The sequence below is a fragment of the Taurulus bubalis genome (assembly GCF_910589615.1).
Source record: "Taurulus bubalis genome assembly, chromosome: 2".
Classification (NCBI taxonomy): domain Eukaryota; kingdom Metazoa; phylum Chordata; class Actinopteri; order Perciformes; family Cottidae; genus Taurulus; species Taurulus bubalis.
Genome location: NC_136590.1, coordinates 32,179,428 through 32,198,315, shown reverse-complemented (window position 1 = coordinate 32,198,315; position 18,888 = coordinate 32,179,428). Strand labels below are relative to the sequence as shown.

Below are 18,888 nucleotides of genomic sequence, written 5' to 3'. Positions count from 1 at the left end.
GAGGGTTGTGTTCATAGCATGTTGCTGTGAGGAAAAAGAGACCATCGCTGAGAGATGCCAGATTTCTAAATCTATTTTAATCCTAATCCCATCAGTAGCGTTTACTCTGCTCTCTGTTTTTCACGTGACCTCTTAAATTAAAAACTGGAGCCTTTCAAGATGAAGAAGAGACAGAAGGAAATATCTTATTCTTTTTGTTGTTTGTGTAACCTATAACATATTGATGTCCTTACAGAAACAAACAAAGAGCAAAAGAAACTGTTGGACGATATAAACCCTTTTTAATCCCTCTTTTTTTGTGTGCAATCACTGTAATACTGGTTATAAGCATGGCTGTTAATACCTGCATGAAGCATTCATCAGTATTCCCATTTTTGTCAAACAACACCACAGTTTGAACAAGTGAAAATGAACAAATTTGCACACCATAATTATGAATAAATACAATTTGATTGCAGCTAAACATGAAAGGACTTTGTGGAGGAACGTTCCTGTATTAGTTAATGTGCAAGGTGTGTGCATAAGTGCATGTGTGTGTAGAAGGCTAACCTGTCCACCCATGCTTCTATAATAGATGAGCTCAGTACCACTGTGTTATTCTAGCCCTGCAGGAGAAAGAAAGAAGAATAAAGGGATAGAGAGAAAGGAAAAATACATGAATAATTGAGCCCAAATCAGTTTAGTGAGCCTCCGTCCCTTCCTACTCTCAGTCTAATGAAGTCAGTGCCTGCAACTGGATTCTCCAAGAATATTCTGTATTGGAGAGAGGAGAAGATGCGACCTCGGGCATCAGAAGAAAGCTGATGAAAGGCAGTTTTTGTGATCCGAAAAGCTTTGCGTTTCCTCTTTTTTTAATTTTTAAATAGGTTGTTGGACTCAGGATCATCATGATACCATGGTGGCCCAACTGCTAGGGCTGGCCTTTCTGTTTCTACCTTACAGCCTGGTCACCTCTAAGACACTAGGTAAGGATTGACTTTGGATTCATACAGTTGCAGTTAAATATTGGTGGTCCATTTAGCATCACTTAAACTATGATTATATACAATTGAAGAGAGCTGCTGGGCAAATATTCTTTATTGTTTATTGACTTTCGTAGAGTCTGTTTAAATTCTGTTATATGATATTTGAGACTGTAGTTTTATAACAATATATATCAACAATTTACTTTTTTATAAACAAAATGGTTTGGAAATGTAACATATATTTTGAATTTTTGTTCACTGTCACTGATACCGTTATATCTGCTATTAGCTAATATTTATAGATACATTAGCCTGGTCAATTTAAAGTCAAAGTCAGGCTACAATGTGATAAATAAAACCCAAAATGTTTTGTTTTCCACGTGTGAAGAATTTTGTTTGGAACAAATTTCACTGCACTGAAAGTCCTTTTGGAGGTAAAAGAAAAAGCACTAAATAGCTAAAAAATGCAAAAGATGGTTTATAAATGTAAGTAGTATCCTGTTATCTGTTTTAGAATCCCTTATTAAACTAACACAGCATGTCTGAAACTTACAGAGTAATCAATCCTGAAACTGAACACTGGCAGGGCACTCGACACCGCCATCTCTTTTTCCTCTACACACACACACACACACACACACACACACACACACACACACACACACACACACACACACACACACACACACACACGTTTGCTTCTCTGTGTATCCTCTCCCTCTTCCAGAGGTGAAGGTCAATCCCAACTGGGAGGTTGTGTACCGGGACACCAGTGTGTATGGGGTGGTTGGTAAAGCGGTGATCCTGGAGTGCGGCAACAGCTTACCAGACATGTACATATGGAGCTTCACCAAACCCGGAACTGACGCTATAAAGGCCGTGGTGTATAATTTGGGGAAGGGACAGAGGATCCAGCAGCTGGCCGAGACGCTCGGACAGCTCACGGTCATCTCAAACAGTGCAGCTGTGAGCATCGAGAAACTGCCTCTGGCTGCACACGGCTTGTTCACCTGTCAGGCTTTCTATGACATAGAACAGGAGCCCAAGGTCTTCTACTACTACGTGTACCTCACTGTCCGAGGTAAGACTCGCTGTGCTCTGAAACACTTACCTTTGGGCCGTAGCTAGAAGGGAGGGGTCTTAGACAGTAACGATCCCTACATATGTGACTTTGTCTTGAATGCAGTTCCCGTCAGTAAGCCTTACCTCCTGATGAGTGATGTGTCTCCAGTGGAGGGGTCTACAATGTGGATGCGCTGCAATCTGGACAATGGGACTGGACCAATTAAGTATGTGTGGCAGCATGAGACGCGCAGCGGCAACATTTCGGCCTTTGCACAAGGTAACACCAGTGTTATCAACGTGACCAACATCAACCGCAACCACACCGGCTGGTATCGCTGTGTGGCCAGCAACGCCGTCAACAGCGAGAGCTCTAACCGGCTATGGCTGGACACCATCTGTGAGTATTTTTAGGGTAGAATTTAAAAACCCTCAAATGCCAATTAAAACCATGACTGCAGTTTAAGGCCACAATCAATAAACATCAATAAACTGCGAGGACACACATCTTCAGTAGGCTATGTGTCACACACAGAAAATGTCACCATGAAACATGCGTTGAATGATAACTTTGACAATCATTACTCACACTGTTTCATGTTTTAGTCAGAGGTCAGCTTTTATCCGTTTTAAACACCCATTTATTTCAACGATATTGAGGACTTACTGACAAGAAGCTTGATTCTTTTTTATGGGTTTGACCTTCTGAACTATCTGAGTTGTGACAGACTGTATAGAAGATGTGGGAATACTTTCAATACTTCAGCAGGATGTCTTCTGTCAGCCATGTGCGTAACCTTCATATCTTCTGTGTGTTCATGTCATTTCTCCTCAGTTGGCCCGGACATCCCTCAGATAGACGTGACTCCTTACAGCATAACGGAGCGGGGATATTCAGCCCTGGAGAGAGAGACTGTTTCTTTACTGTGTCAAGCCCAGTCCAACCCGGCCAGTCAATACGTCTGGTTCTACAACAACTCCCAGGTCTATACCGGGCCGCAGTTAACCATCACCAAGATCCTCCGCATGCACACTGGCGAATACGCCTGCTTGGCGCAGAACACCTACCTCAATACCCGCTCCAAAAAAACCATCAGCCTGACGGTCTACTGTGAGTGTGACCTCTGACCTTGCCATAAGTCCTCCTGCGAGCCTCTCCACTCAGACCTAACCTGTGTTATTCTGTCTTGGTGCTGCAAATGGGTTAAAATTGTGTAAAAGAGACGGGATGATCATTCAGATTTGACATTTATAGCACAAGACGAAGAAAACACAAATCCATGGTCTGAATCGCCTTTGATTTTTTATCTTCATTAACGCTTAATCCCCTACTTAAACACAACTGATCTTTTCACTTTTCACTAAACCTCTCCTGTGTTTAGTGTTATGCAGAAACCACCTCTGCTTCTTCTGTTTTTATCATCCACACTCTATTTAATGCATTATCTCTAATATTTCAACTTCCTTATACTCACTTAGACTTCAAAACAGACCCCATAGCTTGCAAATGAACATGCATATCCACATTCAGTTACACGCACGCATGCACGCACGCACGTGCACACACACACACACACACACACACACACAGCAGAGAGTTGAAGTGCTGCAGACCTATTCTCCTGTTCGGGCCGTCTGGAAAGTTGATGGGACTCTCTGGCAGGTACCTCGCTGTGATGTCACAGCCATGGCAAGTGTCGGTTGGCTAGAAGGCCGATACTTGTCATTCGGCTCTCCCGTTTTCTTTTGCATTTCTGCTAGATAATCAGTTGATGTGTCTTACACTTCACCCAAGAGAGACATAAAGCATTATTTCACATTTGAGAAGACATGCTTTCGTCATACTGACTTGACATTTATCTGTGTCACCCAGCTCTATCACAAGAGAAAGTTGTACGTAAAAAGATATCTCCTAAAAAGCATGTTTCTTCTAAGCTGTTTCAATGACCTGAATACTGTAGCCCCATGGGCACTTTCTCTGGTCCCGATGACCTTGTGTAAATCCCACTGCACATCACTGCCTCGTTATGCTGTATCTTATCCCCGCAGACCCACCCGATGGCTCCCCCTCCTGTTCTGTGGAGCCGGCTCTGAATCACACCTCTGTGAGACTGCTCTGCTCCTGGCCTGGTGGATTACCCTCCCCTTCCCTCCACTGGACCGGACCCTTGGCCCAAATGGGACAAGAGGAGGCTGACACAGGGCCACAAACAAATCCACTGACCAACACCGCCATCTTGCTGTCGCCTGAAGACCTGACTTCTAACAGAAGCTTGTTTACTTGCATGGGCTCCCACCTGGCGCTCAAACGATCAACAGAGTGCAGCACACGCACATGTAAGACACAAAACAGGAAGTTTTCTATGCTCATTGTCCACATCTCACTTAAACCTCTTCCCTTTCACCAGATATCCCCCCTGCAGAGCCGGTGTGTTTTGCCTATGTGACTAACAATAAACAGTATCTCATGCTGTCCTGCTCCTGGGATGGGGGGGCCCCGAAAGCCTTGGTGTGGTGGGAGGGCCCGGGTGGCCAGGGCAAAGGCGGGGAAGAAAACTCCAACATCCTGATCATTCGCTACGGCACTGCCGGCAACGGGAAACCCTACACCTGCCATGCTAAGCATCCACTTCTGGTCCAAACCAAAACCTGCAGGCTCACACTGGGTCAGTTGCTCATTATCAGACACACATTACAGGAAAATAACCGATAGGACTCATTAATTAATTAATGTATACATTGTCACCTGTAGAGGCTCCTGTTTTGCTGACGCAGCGCAGAGTTATATCTGTATACGAGGGGAGCGATGTGAAGCTCACCTGCAACCTGAGAGCCAACTACCTTCCCGTCAGTGAAATAACCTGGTTTAACAATCAGGGTGTGGGCGTCCGAGACACCTCGAAGTACGCACTGCTGCAAACATCTGCATGGGCCAATCTGACTGTGAGAGACACGGATAAGACTCGAGACAGTGGCGAGTACAGGTGCTCCACTTCCAACGCAGTGGGAGGAACTGAAATCAATGTCACTTTAGTGGTTAAGAGTAAGTTTTTTGTTTTTGTTTTCCTATCTGTGTCTTAGAGACAGATATTTTTAAAGGAATAGTTTGACATTTTTGGAAACGTAGTTGCTTTCTTGCTGAGAGTTAGACGAGAAGGGCATAAACACAGTAAACAGGGGGAAACAGCAAGCCTTGTCAGAATCAGAATCAGAACCATTTATTCGCCAGGTATGTTTACACAAATTTTTCTTGACGGAAGATGCATAACATTAGACGAGACAATCAACAACAACAATGCAACAGTGCAATATATATTACATTAAGTATAAAGTGCTCAGACAAACAGATAACAGTAATGTAAACAAGTGTTCTGTAAGTGTATGTTACAAAACCAAACTCTAAAAACATAAACATGTTGTTATACAGGGCTATACGTAACAGACTAATTTATTGGTTGTGTTTTGTCTCATTATCAGGGCACCCCATGCCGCCCAATGCAACCCTGGTCAACGTGATGTACAACAGCCGACTGCGTAACGAGGTGGAGCTGGAGTGGCAGGTAGAGAACGAAGAAGGAGGAGGTTGGACAGCTTTCATCTTGCAGCACAGATGGGTGTCAGAGCGTCCAGGAAGGAGAGGCAGCAACAATGATTCAAAGGAGGACACGGAGGAGAGGATCAGTCCACCAGTCTGGTACTCCAACATTATCCAGGACCCAGAGGTCAGGAGTCACACAGTAGGGAAACTGACACCGACCGCTACGTACCAGTTTCGCATCACACCTGTCAACCACCGCACCGTCGGACATCCCTCTACAGCAAAGACTCCAGGTATAGTAGGTGAATGGAGTGAGGAAAGTGTGATCAGATATGGGACTTTAGGCAGAAAACTGAACAAAGACAGTGTTTGAGTTAGGGATGATTTACAAACAAATGATAAAAAATAAGAACGGACAAAGGCAGGAGAAGCAAATAATAATAATGTGACATTTTAAAAAGGTGACAGGTGAGTTAGGTGATTATTCAAACATAGTTGATACTGGTGTCTTGTTGTGATTGCTGTTACGATGACCGTCTAACATTTGTGTTTCTATTTTTTTTTTTATCCACTTAGGTGAAAAACTCAGACACAAACGACAACACATACATTTACACACACCTCACAGCTTCCCACCTTTCACTCACTTTCTGTTTACCTCTTTCCATGCCCTGCTCCTTACCTTTGCTTTAACTGGGCCTGTGTGCTTCTTATTGTAAATGATTTGTGTTAATTGTATCATTCATAGCAGGATTTTACTGCTAAGCCAGGTGATTGTTTAGGGTGTAGAAAGGCTTGTAGGTCAGGTGCCAGGAGAGGATAGGCCAGCGGTTCTCAACCCCTGTATTGTCAGGGTTTCAGATAATCCACAACTACGCTCAGTTCAACAGGGTCACCTTTAAAGCGAGCGTATGTTCCCTTTGCTGAACAGCGGCAAGGGTGGCCAGAAGTGACAATTAGCCTCAAGGATAAATAACTGTGAATGGCAAAACAAAGTGTAGCAGTACACAGTCCACAAGTAAAAAAAAAAAAAGTCATCACAAGAACTAAGCTGACATGGGTTGAGAACCAGTACAGGGAGCTGAAACATGATGAAAACTCAATGTGGGACACTTATCAAGTGCCACAACTGTCTGTGTTTTCACAAAGGTGTACTATTTTGCAATGTGTAACTGTGATGTGTTGCAGCGGAACCACGCTACAATGTGTACCCGGCTGTGATTGGAGCAGCTATAGGCGGGATGCTCATTGCAGCCTTCCTCACAGCGCTGCTGCTCGTGTACATAATCCGCAACCGCAACAACAATCCTCGTGAGTCCCATACACAGTCCTAATGACTTGAATAATAAAGCCATTGTCCCATTATGTTGCATTAATGTTCTGTGTTTCTTCTCCCAGGAATACATGACATGCTGTTTGGGTTGTGAGTATCTGTTTTACTGTATAAATATAATACCAGCAGTTTGTTATCGTTATCAATTGTTGGCAGACAGTTCTTTGTACAGACATGCCGTGAAAACGGTTTCTTCTTCTTCTTCTGGTGTGTCCAGGCAGCACAGCCAGTCGAGGGAAAACATCAACTTTCCAGAGGATGAAGTGGTAGGCAGGTCGGAGGAAGGAATAGAGGAGATCAGTGGATTATCCAGTCCAGGTAAAATGTACCCACATCACACACATATTCATGCAAACCTAAAGATGGGCGATACATGTCAGTTACCACACTGCTTTTTGGTGTGTTCAAAGTTTGTCTTGTTTTAGAAAACCTAAAGTGCATCAGAAATGAAATGGCAGGTTTACCCAAAAAGTTATTATTTATGTTTTTTGGCTCCACGAAGACTCTTACTCTTCAATGCACAAACACACTGTCTGGCCACAACATGTTGACTATAGAGCCCAGTTTGTACTTCTTCCCTCGCACCCCCACATCCAGAGCTCAGTCTGCCAGCTGCTGTCAATTGAACATAGATTCAAATGCGCTTTTCTGCACCTGAGACAAAAACGGACAGTTATCATATTTCATAAATTTATAAACATTTTACAAAGTAATTGACCATGTCAATTTCTTACTTATCAAACTCAAATCATTATTCAATGCAGAGTACTTTTGTATGTTGTAAAATATGCGTGAAGGGCAGAAGCCTAAGTTGTTCCAGGGACATCAGGAGGTTGAGAGTGATGACAACAAAGTGTGAACACAGCCACAGTCTTGTGAGGTCTAATCAGGTACAATTAATAACACCCGAGGGAGTGTACCTTTATCATGTGGATGTAATTTCACATAGGATCTCACTGTGCGTTGCATTACCCATATTAGTTAGTATGCCAGAAGTACCAGGATTTTCTACTTCATCCGGTTGCAGTATGAAAGCCAACATGCTTTTTGGGGTTATTCTGACCCACAAACCTCTGGGCAGCATACATATGAGCAAAAGGGTAAAAGTTCAAGGTACAGTAATGGCAAAGTAGTATTTCCCAATTAAGTGCATACTGCATGTACTAGTATGTACGGAGCTGCAGAATGTACTAAAAGAAAAAGTATGTGTTTTGGAAAGCAGCTTTACTTTTGACGGCCATCAATGTTAATAAAAAAATTAAAATGATGTTACTCTTTTTCAGGTCCAACCATGGCTTTACCCCGGGCAGCATCTCCCCTCACCACCTCACCCCGGAGTGCCGCCCCAACCGCGAGCCAAGCCCCTCCCCCTGGAGAGGACAACGAGCCCGTCAGCGTCACAATCACCGTCACAGGATCATAGACGACTCATACATACATCAGACTTCTTTGGTTGTAATTTAACCTGGAATTAATAGTTTTGTAGACTGTCTGACTTGGATGGCACCTGAACTTCAACAAGTTATACGCTCTCCTCACATATAGCTTTCACTACAAAACTTTGATCCATTGAGTTCTACATTAAATACGTATACTGCTCAGCCAGCTCAGTGTTGTTTTTAACAAGGAAACCCTCTTTTTTTTTTAAAGCACTTGAACAGTTTCCTTACCTAACAATGTCATACAAAAAGGCTTTTATAGTTGCATGGAGACTAAACATTGGGCTTACCTCAAATCCATCATCATTGTATCATTTATCAAAAAACATTTAGCATACCATGTTGTTTTTAAAATAATTTATTCAAGACTTGTATCATGTTAAACAATCCGAACTAGTCACACACACAAACACTTGCTTCTATCCCGATGTGTGCGTACCACTGAACCAAACGAAAAACTTCTTAAGGAAGTGAGGATTTAACCCAAGTTTTTAAAATGTCCTCCCTCCAGGCCTCAAACTCTTAACTGGTTCACACAATAATAGAAGTGCAAGAGGACACATACACACAAAGAGAACAGCAGGAAACATTTAAAATATCAGTAGAACAGCTAAATATCTACAGGTTCTTCCCCAATGTCAAAAGCAGTGTGCATTTCTCTGTGGAGGTTACTCATACGACGGGGGTAGAATCTTCTGAGTGCTGATGATGTCTCCGAGCTTCTGTTTTATTTTCAAAAAGAGACGCTTGAACTCCAGACCGTCACCCTGGAAACAATTAAGAATAGTTTAGTTCACTTGGTTTGGACCAAAGGGGAAACATGTACATTGATGTCTTTCAGTTCTGGTACATTTAGTTATCAATATAAAACTTTTTACACAGGAACAAAGAGCTGTGATCATGAGGTTGTATGGACTAATGGATAAATCATCGATTGGACAGTTTTGGTGAGTCATCCTGAAACTTCAGCTCTACATGAACCCACAAAGGAAAATCTAAATAAAGCATTTTATAAAGTAGATTTCCTTCCTGCTGATAAAAAGATAATGTCCATTAGTATTTTATCTTCTTTAAAAAAATTTAAAAAAATACTGATCCATTTATGAAAATACCTTTTTGTGAAGTTAGTTTGTCAAGGAAAAATGCATATTTATATTAGACAAGGGCGCTGTGATAAACTGGCAATTAACTTAACAAAAATAAACTGGTGTATTGCTGCACTGCAGTTGTCATATTGGTAACAGATCCCCCCCAAAAAACAGTTGCTTTCTCTCAAAAAGGATTTAGCTGCGTCCTTACCGTTCATTTTTTCTTCTTCTGTGGTTCAGTAGCACACTGCAGTGTCTCAGTTTGAGTGATAATCACACTTTTGTCACAGCTTTAATATAGTAAAATATTGTTCATGTAAGAAAAAGTACATATTCCATTTAGAAAAGCTAAAACTCACCTTAGACAGTCTGAAGTCCAGCAGTACTCTCTGGTTCATCTCCAGCAAGTGGACTTTGAAGATTAGTTTGTTATTGCGTTTGTCCAGCGTGCTCACAGTCACCTAAAAGGCAAAGGGCGGCTCATTAGACTCTCGTGCATTATGGTCTGCTGCAGCTAGAAGGTGTGTGTGTGTGTGTGTGTGTGTGTGTGTGTGTGTGTGTGTGTGTGTGTGTGTGTGTGCGCTGCAACAGGTAGCCTGGCTGTGTGGTGCACGGTGTCTCTTCTCTACCCATCCAACCATGTATTTAACTTCTGTAAAGTTTTGAATCCTGTATACTTGAGCACAGCTCTGTACCTGATTGGTGCAGGTGAGTTTGAAGCCAAGTGACAGGCCATCACAAGCGTCTTTCAGGGCAGATAAGGAGACATCAGCATTCACAGTGGTGAAGAAACGAGTCATTCTCCGCACTAACCTCTGCCACTGCGACTGCACACAGAAGGAAGAAGTTAGCATTAATGCATAATTTTAAAGAAGGATTTCATAAAACATCAATTTGATTTCTGGACAAAAACAAAACAAAAAAACATGGCCGTTCTTCCGTAAAAAAGACCCTGAGCCTGTGTTGCTTAAGGTTCCCACACTTTGTGAGATATACCATGAATAAATGACTATGCAATGTAGCACTGAGTTTGCAAGTTACCTGACTAGGTCCCGGTGTGCCCAGTAGTTGACTACCCAGCAGCATGTGCTCCGGCTTGGTTGGCTGAGAGAAGCTGACTTGGCCCTCGCTTTGGCCGATGATCAACATGGCTTCCCAGCCACCTGCCGTAAAATCAGGCTGAGAGCTGGAAAACTGCATTTTGTCATCACTGTGGAGGGGAAAACTTGATCTTGAGATTACGGGCACAAAAACAAATGAGTTGAAATAAGAAAGACAAAACGCTCCAGACCTGTTGGTGCGGGATGCGAGTCCCAAGTCTGACCGAAGAAGTTTGTTTCCTCTTGAACCCGGAGGCGATTGCTTTACTCCTGCAGAGATACACAGACAGACATCAGTCCGGTGAACAATAAACTTAAAGTTAAATTGACTGTATCATGCTGATTGTTAAACTTACCTCGAGTGAACCAGCGGTCTTTTTGTATGTCTGCAATTGTGATGCGTGCTTCTGGACTGGCCAGCAGTAACTTGGACAACAAACCTGAAGAGAGCAGTTAAATGTGACTTAAATAAAGCTTAATTAATATTAATGGATTTTGTAACCCCAAGACTATTTAAAAAAAATAATAGTATTTAAACTGAATTAATAAAGTATAATTTTGAACTTACTAAGAGGCATTGGTTGGATTTTCTTCCAAGGAGGTAGGTATGTTTTCTTCTGAAGCCAGTCTGAATACTCTTGACAGCTCTCAGTCGGCTGATCCCAGGGCAACTCTGAAAAAGAGGCAACACAAACACAGTGATGTCATGTTTCTTCACATCTACTGCAGGCAGTGGAGTATAGTAACGAAGTAGAAATTGACTGTTGACTTTTGCCCTGAAACCTTCGTTACTCGCTACAAAATCAAATCCATCTTTAGAAAAAAAAAATCATCATGATACCAACATCGAGGACTGTGGTGGAACACAGACTCCACGCAAGCAGGTTTTGCGAATCACAATATTATGCATTTTACATCCTCTAGTCCAGCGGTCCCAAACCTTTTTTGCGCAACGGACCGGTTACGTGAAGACAATATTTTCACGGCCCGGGTCCCATTTCGGGGTGGCGGGAGAGAACGGCACCTGACGGGTGTTCGTTATGTCCAGTCTACTGCGTAACTTATAACCAGCTCCACAAAGACAGAATGTTGGAGTGGAGGCAGGTTTTCAGATCTTTTTTGGCGATCTCAGGATACTCTGCCTTGGTTTTAATCCAGAACACCGGCAGAGTTGAAACAAACTTTTAAGGATAATGCTTCACGTAATTGACACGGGTAAAGAGGTTCCGTCTGAGGTTATGCACAGACGGATGTATCTGGTCATTTTTCAAAAATAAAACATCTCTCCGGCCTTGATATTTATTTATTTTCTTTCATTCTTTCTGTGCGGCTCGGCACCAAGGGACCCACGGACCGGTACCAGGCGGAATGAGCATACTTATAAACGCACTGTTACAACTCCTTCATAGTGTCATATTGCCTTTTGGAGAATTATGATGATAAGTTCCTAGTAGATGCAAAAGTATAAGATGTACAATATATTATGTTGAACATTGTTGCTCCTGGATGGATCACTGCCAACCCAACTATTTTCAACCCAACTCCTTGTCCAAATTCTGACCCTTTGCTTTTACTTTCAATACTTAAGTACATTTAATATCAGAACATTACTTAAAGTACAGTAAATATCAGATACTTTAAGATTTTTACTCAAGTAGTATTCTAATAGGTGACTTTCACTGGGAGTCATTTTCAAGTAAGGTATCTTTACTTTTACTCAAGTATGGCTTTTGGGTACTTTATACACCACGGACTGCAGGAAAGTTGCATCATAAATGTTTTACCAAAGATGTAGAGAGCTCAGATCACTTATGAAATGGTCAATATCGTCAAGTGTACGAAAATGGTTGTGTTTTTATGATAGTTCAGCCTTTTGTACGATTTACATATTCACCTAAAAAAAAAAAAATGAATGTACAATAATTTCAACATGTTATAGTTTATGTTTTTTTCCACATTATAGTGAAATGTAATGGAGATGACTTGGAACTACCCTGACTGTTTCATTGTACATGAACTGAACTTACATGAATGTAATGTGAAAAACAGACCCTGGATTGAGACAAGAAACTCCTTATTAAAGTCAAAGATATGTTTGATAGTCAGGCATGAAAACGGGTCAGTCGAGGTCACTCGTCGAGAAACTGACAAACTATGATCATTATGGGTTTTAATTCTTCTTTTGTCAATACCCAAGTGCGCACACACACACACACACACACACACACACACACACACACACACACACACACACACACACACACACACACACACACACACACACACACACACACACACACACACACACACGTTTGGGGTCGCCCAGACAAATGTTCAGTTTCTTCGCAATTTCTCGCATGGAATAGTCTTCATTTCTAAGAACAAGAACAGACTGGCGAGTTTCACATGAAAGTTCTCTTTTTCTGGCCATTTTAAGAGTATAATGGAACCCACACATGTGATGCTATGCATAGGAAAGCCAGTTGTAAAGCTTCTCTCTCCAGCATAACTGTTTTAAGCTGTGCTAACATAATTGCACAAGGGTTTTCTAATCATCCATTAGTCTTCTATGTGATGAGCAAAAACAATGTACCATTAGAACACTGAGTGATAGTTGCTGGAAATGGGCCTTTATACACCTATGTAGATATTTCATTAACAATCAGATGTTTCCACCTAGAATAGTAATTTACCACATTAACAATGTATAGTGTATTACTGATTAATGTAATGTTATCTAAAAAAACAGTGCTTTTCTTTTAAAAATAAGGACATTTCTAAGTGAACCCAAACTTTTGAACGGTAGTGTGTGTGTATATATATTTTGTAGACTTAATACTTACAATATGCAATACTGCTATACTATACTGAATATTGTTTTGCTACTACATTTCACTTCATAATATTACATGTATGTGCCATAATATGCATAATGTCCCAGCCTTTTTATTTTATTTGACCATATTATGTCATACTGTTATACCACTTTACTTTGAGGAGACATCACTGTTAGTCTAGAACACTGAATAATGTTTCCACCAGTAAACCTGAACATGCACATCTCTTTCTGTGTGACAGTGATTATAACCGCATAACTCTATAGATTATAATTAACTAGAGGATACACTTTTTCCTACACGTAGATCTTAAACCCTTAAATATAAACAGGAGCCCGGCCACCCTACGGAGGAAACTCATTTAGTTTTTTTATTAAAATAAAAGTTGGATAAAATCTCCATTGTCCTCTCCTTATGTGTAGTGAGGTGTCGGTAGGTAGAACTAACAGCGCCGCTGACTCGTCGCTCTCCTGTCTGACATCACACGCTGCCACGGACTCGCCACTGCCAGTAATCTCACTCGCTGTCTCTCCAACAACGTTAGCTAACGTGTAGTCACTCAGTTAGCTTTGGGCTACAACTGAAGCCCCGTTTTTTTTTAGCCTTTACTTGTTTTCATTTTGGCACCACTTATAAAACAATAAATCAATGAAAGACAACTACCACTTCATCACTTTACCACTGAAGACAACTTCAAAACATGATGACTATCAGGCAAATTCTGGATTTCTAGAGAGCTTTTTTTCCTCCTATTATTTCTAATGCCGTGTTCACACCAAAACAGTTGCGAATTTTCGCAACGCCACTTCGCCTATATCGTGCCGCAGGTGAAAAATTCGCACTATGTGGTTAATCCGTTTTTTCGCAACCATCGCTGGGGAAAGGGGGCGGGGCTTATCTCTGTGTCTTGAAAACGTTTACTATTTCCTTCATCCACCAGGTAAATAACCACTAGTTCTGCTTTATACTTGTTGAGGAAGTCCCACACACGTCGGAACATCAACCGCCCCGTGCCTGGGTTCATAATATCCGTAGTCACACACAGCTTCGACTCCTCCAGGACGAGTGTCTGAATGAAGCCGTTTCCAGCGCTCCTTCAGCGGACCAGCAGTTTCATTCAGTAACGGCGGTGATGCCAGGTGCAGCTTCTCAACGCTGATTGGCTTTCGCAACTCCGCGTCATGCGAATTATTCGCTGGAGTTGAAATATTTGAACGCCGGCGAAAAAGAGAAGTTGCGAATATTCGCAACGCCGTTTCGCTTCTATCGCGACGCCCGGCGAAAAATCTGCTTTTTCGCAACCTAACGCAGCTGTACATTGACTTAACATGTAATCTGGACGCGCGAATATTTCGCAATTGTTTTGGTGTGAACACGGCATAAGAGGTAGAAGGTAGAAATGCTTTGATAAACAACATTTTACATAGTTACAGTCTAACGTGTACACACACACACACAGTAGGTAATATACTGTATAATGCAACATACACAAGCACACACCTCAGCTTTGGAAATTAGTTGAATCAACACATGTGAAAGTCTCAGCAACAATGTAACATTACAACCTTCACAATAGAGAGGCTATTGTGTTGTACTGGACTACAGAAGTTGGTACAATCCCCCTGTAAACACAGACTTTGTGATCTTACCTCCAGCCAGCATGGCAGTGAGGACAATCCCACAAGCCCAGATATCTGCAGGCTGAGCTTTGTACTCTGTTTGGCCGAGCAGCTCCGGAGCCACGTAAGGAAGAGTCCCACAGAGACGACTCAGAAGACGCTCTCGTCCTTTGAAACGAAACATGGTGGCCAGGCCAAAATCTGTCAGCTTGAGGTTATCTAAAAAGGTAAAAGACAACAGCAGATGATGGTTACTACAAATGCAAACCAAAGTTATTAATTCTACACCTCGATACACCTCACCTTTGTCATCCAGCAAAATGTTCTCTGGCTTTATGTCTCTGTGGGTGATTCCAACACCATGGAGGTATTCCTGTAAAAGTGCAACTGAGAATTTTATAACAGCAGAAACGGGTGCAGAAGGTCACATCAACTCGAAGATTCGTGTCACTCACCACAGCCGCTATGAGCTGCAGAAACAGTCTATGAGCTTCTTTCTCCACCATTCCCAAATCAGGCTCTAAAATAAAAGAAAGAGAACAATTAAATAACTTTATTACAATCGTCAACCAAATACTGCCAATACTGTATGTCATTTTTACATTTGGGCTATGTAAATCCATTTTCATTTAAAGAGCAAAAAATATAAGGAGGTGTTTTCACCCAACTGTCCAGTGTACTTTAAATTGTATTGATCAAAAAATAAGAATAAAAATACAAATTAGCTGAAGAATTAACTAATGGCTAGGATTAAAAGGTGCTGCTGTATCATAATTCCATTCTCATATGAGAGTCCTTTGTTAATAATAAAAACAAAAGCCCCCTTGAGTGAGCAGAGACCTTTCTTTAACTTTGGCATATTTTTACGATATAAATGCAAATCAAACACAGTAAAGTAAATGTAACAGTCTGATATCAATGGGAAGCTTAAGTTTATTTTGTGGTTCTAAAACAGAATCCTTGAAATTCTTGGCATGACAGTCGTTTAAAGAGATGATTGAATGATGAAGTTGTATATTGGCGACTTTAATAAAATATTTGAACTATTAGAAGGTTAAAAAACACTACTGGTTACACCCTCCAAGAAAGCAGCTTTATGTTTGCCACCTGCAGTCGTCTGTCTCACCGATTCGGTCGAACAGCTCTCCTCCGGTGCAGTACTCCAGGAAGAGATACATAGTCAAACCTTCCTTCCGATGGCCAAAAAAACGTACGATGTTGACGTGGTTGAGCATCTACCAGAACAGTAGCAAATGTCACTTAGTGTACATACACAAACACACATGCAAATTACCAGTTTAAAAAGTTATAGCTGAACAATATATGCATACAACATGTAAATATATACATATATAATAAATATAATATGACACATAGATTACTTAATTGCACTGTGGGAGTGTTGTGAAAGTTAAATCTAAAAAAGCTAGAACAAAGTCCCATTTGAGATCCAAATTAAGGTCCAGTTGAAATTCTTACAAGCAGTTCAATGTAATAGACGAGGCAATTTTCTCAGATATCATCTGTTTTCTACAAGCAAATGCAAATCTCTACTGTTTTAGCTACTCTAATGGGCAGTTTATTGATTTATTCTAGGTCTATGTTTATTGTTATGCATCTTTCACTGAGTCAAATTTATTGTATGTTCAACGTACCTGGCAATAAACACTTCTGATTTAAAGCCAATTAATAGCTCTTATCCTTTCCCACTTCATCCTTTCTTACTAACTTTACTAAAGGTGAATGACCTACCTTATGGACGCAGACCTCCTTCTTGACATTTTCAGCACACTCTTTAGCCTGAGATGTATCGATCACCTTCACTGCAACCGCCTCCTCAGTCTGTCTGTTCACCAGCAGCCTCACTCTGCAACCATGAATGGACCAAAATAGATGGATTAGCGCATTAAAGAGGGGAAGTCTGGTGAGGGGTATGTAAGATGTCCGATCTTACTCTTTCAGTAAAAACATTAGGTTATAGTCAAATGTGTTGTATAGCATCACATAAGCAGGGCCACAAGCTGTGTTGTTGTTGTTGCGATAATGTTCCTAGTTTTCTGACTTGAATGTGCTTAAAAAGGTCTGTGCAATGTACAAACATGACATTTATTTCACTTATTAGAACATTTGCAGATGAAGAGGAGCTCTTACATTTTGATGTGCATATTTATTCAAAATGAAAGCTTGCTTTTGTGGTTTCCCAAGTTAATAACTCAAAAGACAAGACAAGAAAGTCCTGTCGTAGTGAGAAAACTGTATATGTTGTGTTATACGCTTGTGATGGTTTTAGTTGCTCACCAGATGAACATTGCTGACATTAGACTCTGGTGTGTTAAAGCACCTGGATACGCACTGATATTCAAAATGTAATGAAGTAATGCATGCCGTGTGAATTATTATGACAGGAGAGGATTCATACTCTCCATAGGCTCCTTCTCCCAGCGTCTGAACAAGGTCCCAGTCTTGCACAAAAGGGACAGCCATGCTAAAAACAGAAATAACAGTTAGTTCTTTTTCAGGCTGTCATAGAAAAACAAACACATACATACTCATATAACGTTATTTATATATACATATACATATACATATATATATATATATATATATATATATATATATATACATATTCCAGGTCAATATGTATTTATATATCTTATTTTAAATCAGGCTGATAATGCTACACTCACTGATTATTTACCATTTTATTTGTCAAACTGAAACTGCACTGTTAAATGTCATTAACTCACATGATGCGAACTAAACAGAACAAGCAAGTTAACCAGAAACATGTCGTCAACTCGTCGCTAAATATATGTCTTACCTGCACAGTTATTCTCGTGCAGCAGCGTTTTCCAAATATTTGCACAGACAAACTTTTGAATGCGTCTTGCGTCTGACACAACAGTGAATTTAGCACAAATTTGGCGCGTTGTTGTTTTACTGGCGATAACTTCCGCCACGGACGTCACTTCCGCTTCGTTTTCTTCTTCGTGTATTTTACTTCGCTCTCCTCTCCTTCTCGGCCACTCGTTCTTCGTTTGCTGCACTATCGGCTTTTGCTGCCAAACATTTAGAAATTCACATTGTGACAGCTTTCCTTTAAAAATACAAAGCTCCTCTTTCTTATTTTTAACTTCTACATCATGCAACTGTTGCTTGAGAGTGTGCACTTTTTATAAGCTTTAAAACTAATACATATTAAATGTCAAACCCTCCATCTGCACAATCCTCATAATGTGTTATCTTAAACAATTGTAGCAAACTATAAATCTGCGTCTGGATCTGGGACAAATAGGAGTTGCTAGAATTGCAATGCAACTGACAGTTTCTTTTTTCCTTTTCATTGCTATATACTATGTATCACTTGCAGTGATAGAACGTGTTTGAGGTAGCTTGCTTCAAGAGTCTAAATTCCTGAAAGTGTAAAACTCCGACAGATTAGATTATTAGATGAATATTGGTTGGAACAAATACTGTGGACTTTGTAAAAGTCTATAGTGATGTAGTGTATCCAAAGGGTGGTGGTAGAGAGTCAAAGGAGTGAGTACAAATTAACACTTTGGAGAGAAAGCAAGTAACTGCAGTGAGTGTTTTACATGGAAAATGTTTTTCCTTTAGACGAAGTGTACTCAATACATCAAGATACATGTAATACAGCTGACTTCACAACTCAAAACTTAAAAGACAAATCAACCTGTATTATAATGTGAATGCCTCTTATTATTCATTGTCAATGTCTGACCATAACGCAAAAAGAGACACAAAATAATGATAAATTACTTTGTACATGTACTATGTTGATCTTTCAGTTCACAAATATATATATATATTTTTTTCTCACAAATTCAGAGTCCTTTCACAAAAAGTCTGTCACAGCTTGCAAATAAGTCTGCCGACTAAGTAACTG

The 18,888-nt window shown here is 40.8% G+C and overlaps 2 protein-coding genes across 2 annotated transcripts; one reads left to right on the top strand and one right to left on the bottom strand.

The window, feature by feature from the left end:
• Positions 1 to 895: 895 nt before the first annotated feature.
• vsig10l2 (V-set and immunoglobulin domain containing 10 like 2) lies at positions 896 to 8,321 on the top strand (the record flags this gene model as incomplete). Its single annotated transcript, XM_079236792.1, has 12 exons — positions 896 to 965; positions 1,693 to 2,046; positions 2,152 to 2,427; positions 2,863 to 3,138; positions 4,077 to 4,364; positions 4,436 to 4,693; positions 4,780 to 5,070; positions 5,505 to 5,858; positions 6,754 to 6,876; positions 6,964 to 6,988; positions 7,116 to 7,216; positions 8,182 to 8,321. The coding sequence occupies 12 exons, from the start codon at positions 896 to 898 to the stop codon at positions 8,319 to 8,321; spliced, it is 2,556 nt and encodes an 851-aa protein (XP_079092918.1).
• A 435-nt stretch (positions 8,322 to 8,756) lies between these two features.
• chek1 (checkpoint kinase 1) lies at positions 8,757 to 17,877 on the bottom strand. Its single transcript, XM_079235183.1, has 13 exons — positions 17,803 to 17,877; positions 17,401 to 17,466; positions 16,734 to 16,848; positions 16,108 to 16,216; positions 15,437 to 15,501; positions 15,285 to 15,354; positions 15,012 to 15,200; positions 11,094 to 11,198; positions 10,882 to 10,965; positions 10,467 to 10,795; positions 10,121 to 10,252; positions 9,785 to 9,886; positions 8,757 to 9,104 (listed from the first exon to the last, which is right to left on the bottom strand). Exons 2-13 carry the CDS (start codon positions 17,463 to 17,465, stop codon positions 9,006 to 9,008), a joined length of 1,464 nt encoding a protein of 487 aa, XP_079091309.1. The 5' UTR covers position 17,466; positions 17,803 to 17,877; the 3' UTR covers positions 8,757 to 9,005.
• Between the last annotated feature and the right edge of the window lie 1,011 nt (positions 17,878 to 18,888).

Excerpts from the sequence above, each read along its gene's own strand:
- chek1 (XM_079235183.1), bottom strand. The coding sequence starts at position 17,465 with ATGGCTGTCCCTTTTGTGCAAGACTGGGACCTTGTTCAGACGCTGGGA. Across the intron at positions 16,217-16,733 it reads AGGAGGTCTGCGTCCATAAG|ATGCTCAACCACGTCAACAT; the intron begins GTAGGTCATTCA and ends CTGTTCTGGTAG. Across the intron at positions 15,201-15,284 it reads CATTTTGCTGGATGACAAAG|ATAACCTCAAGCTGACAGAT; the intron begins GTGAGGTGTATC and ends TTACCTTTTTAG.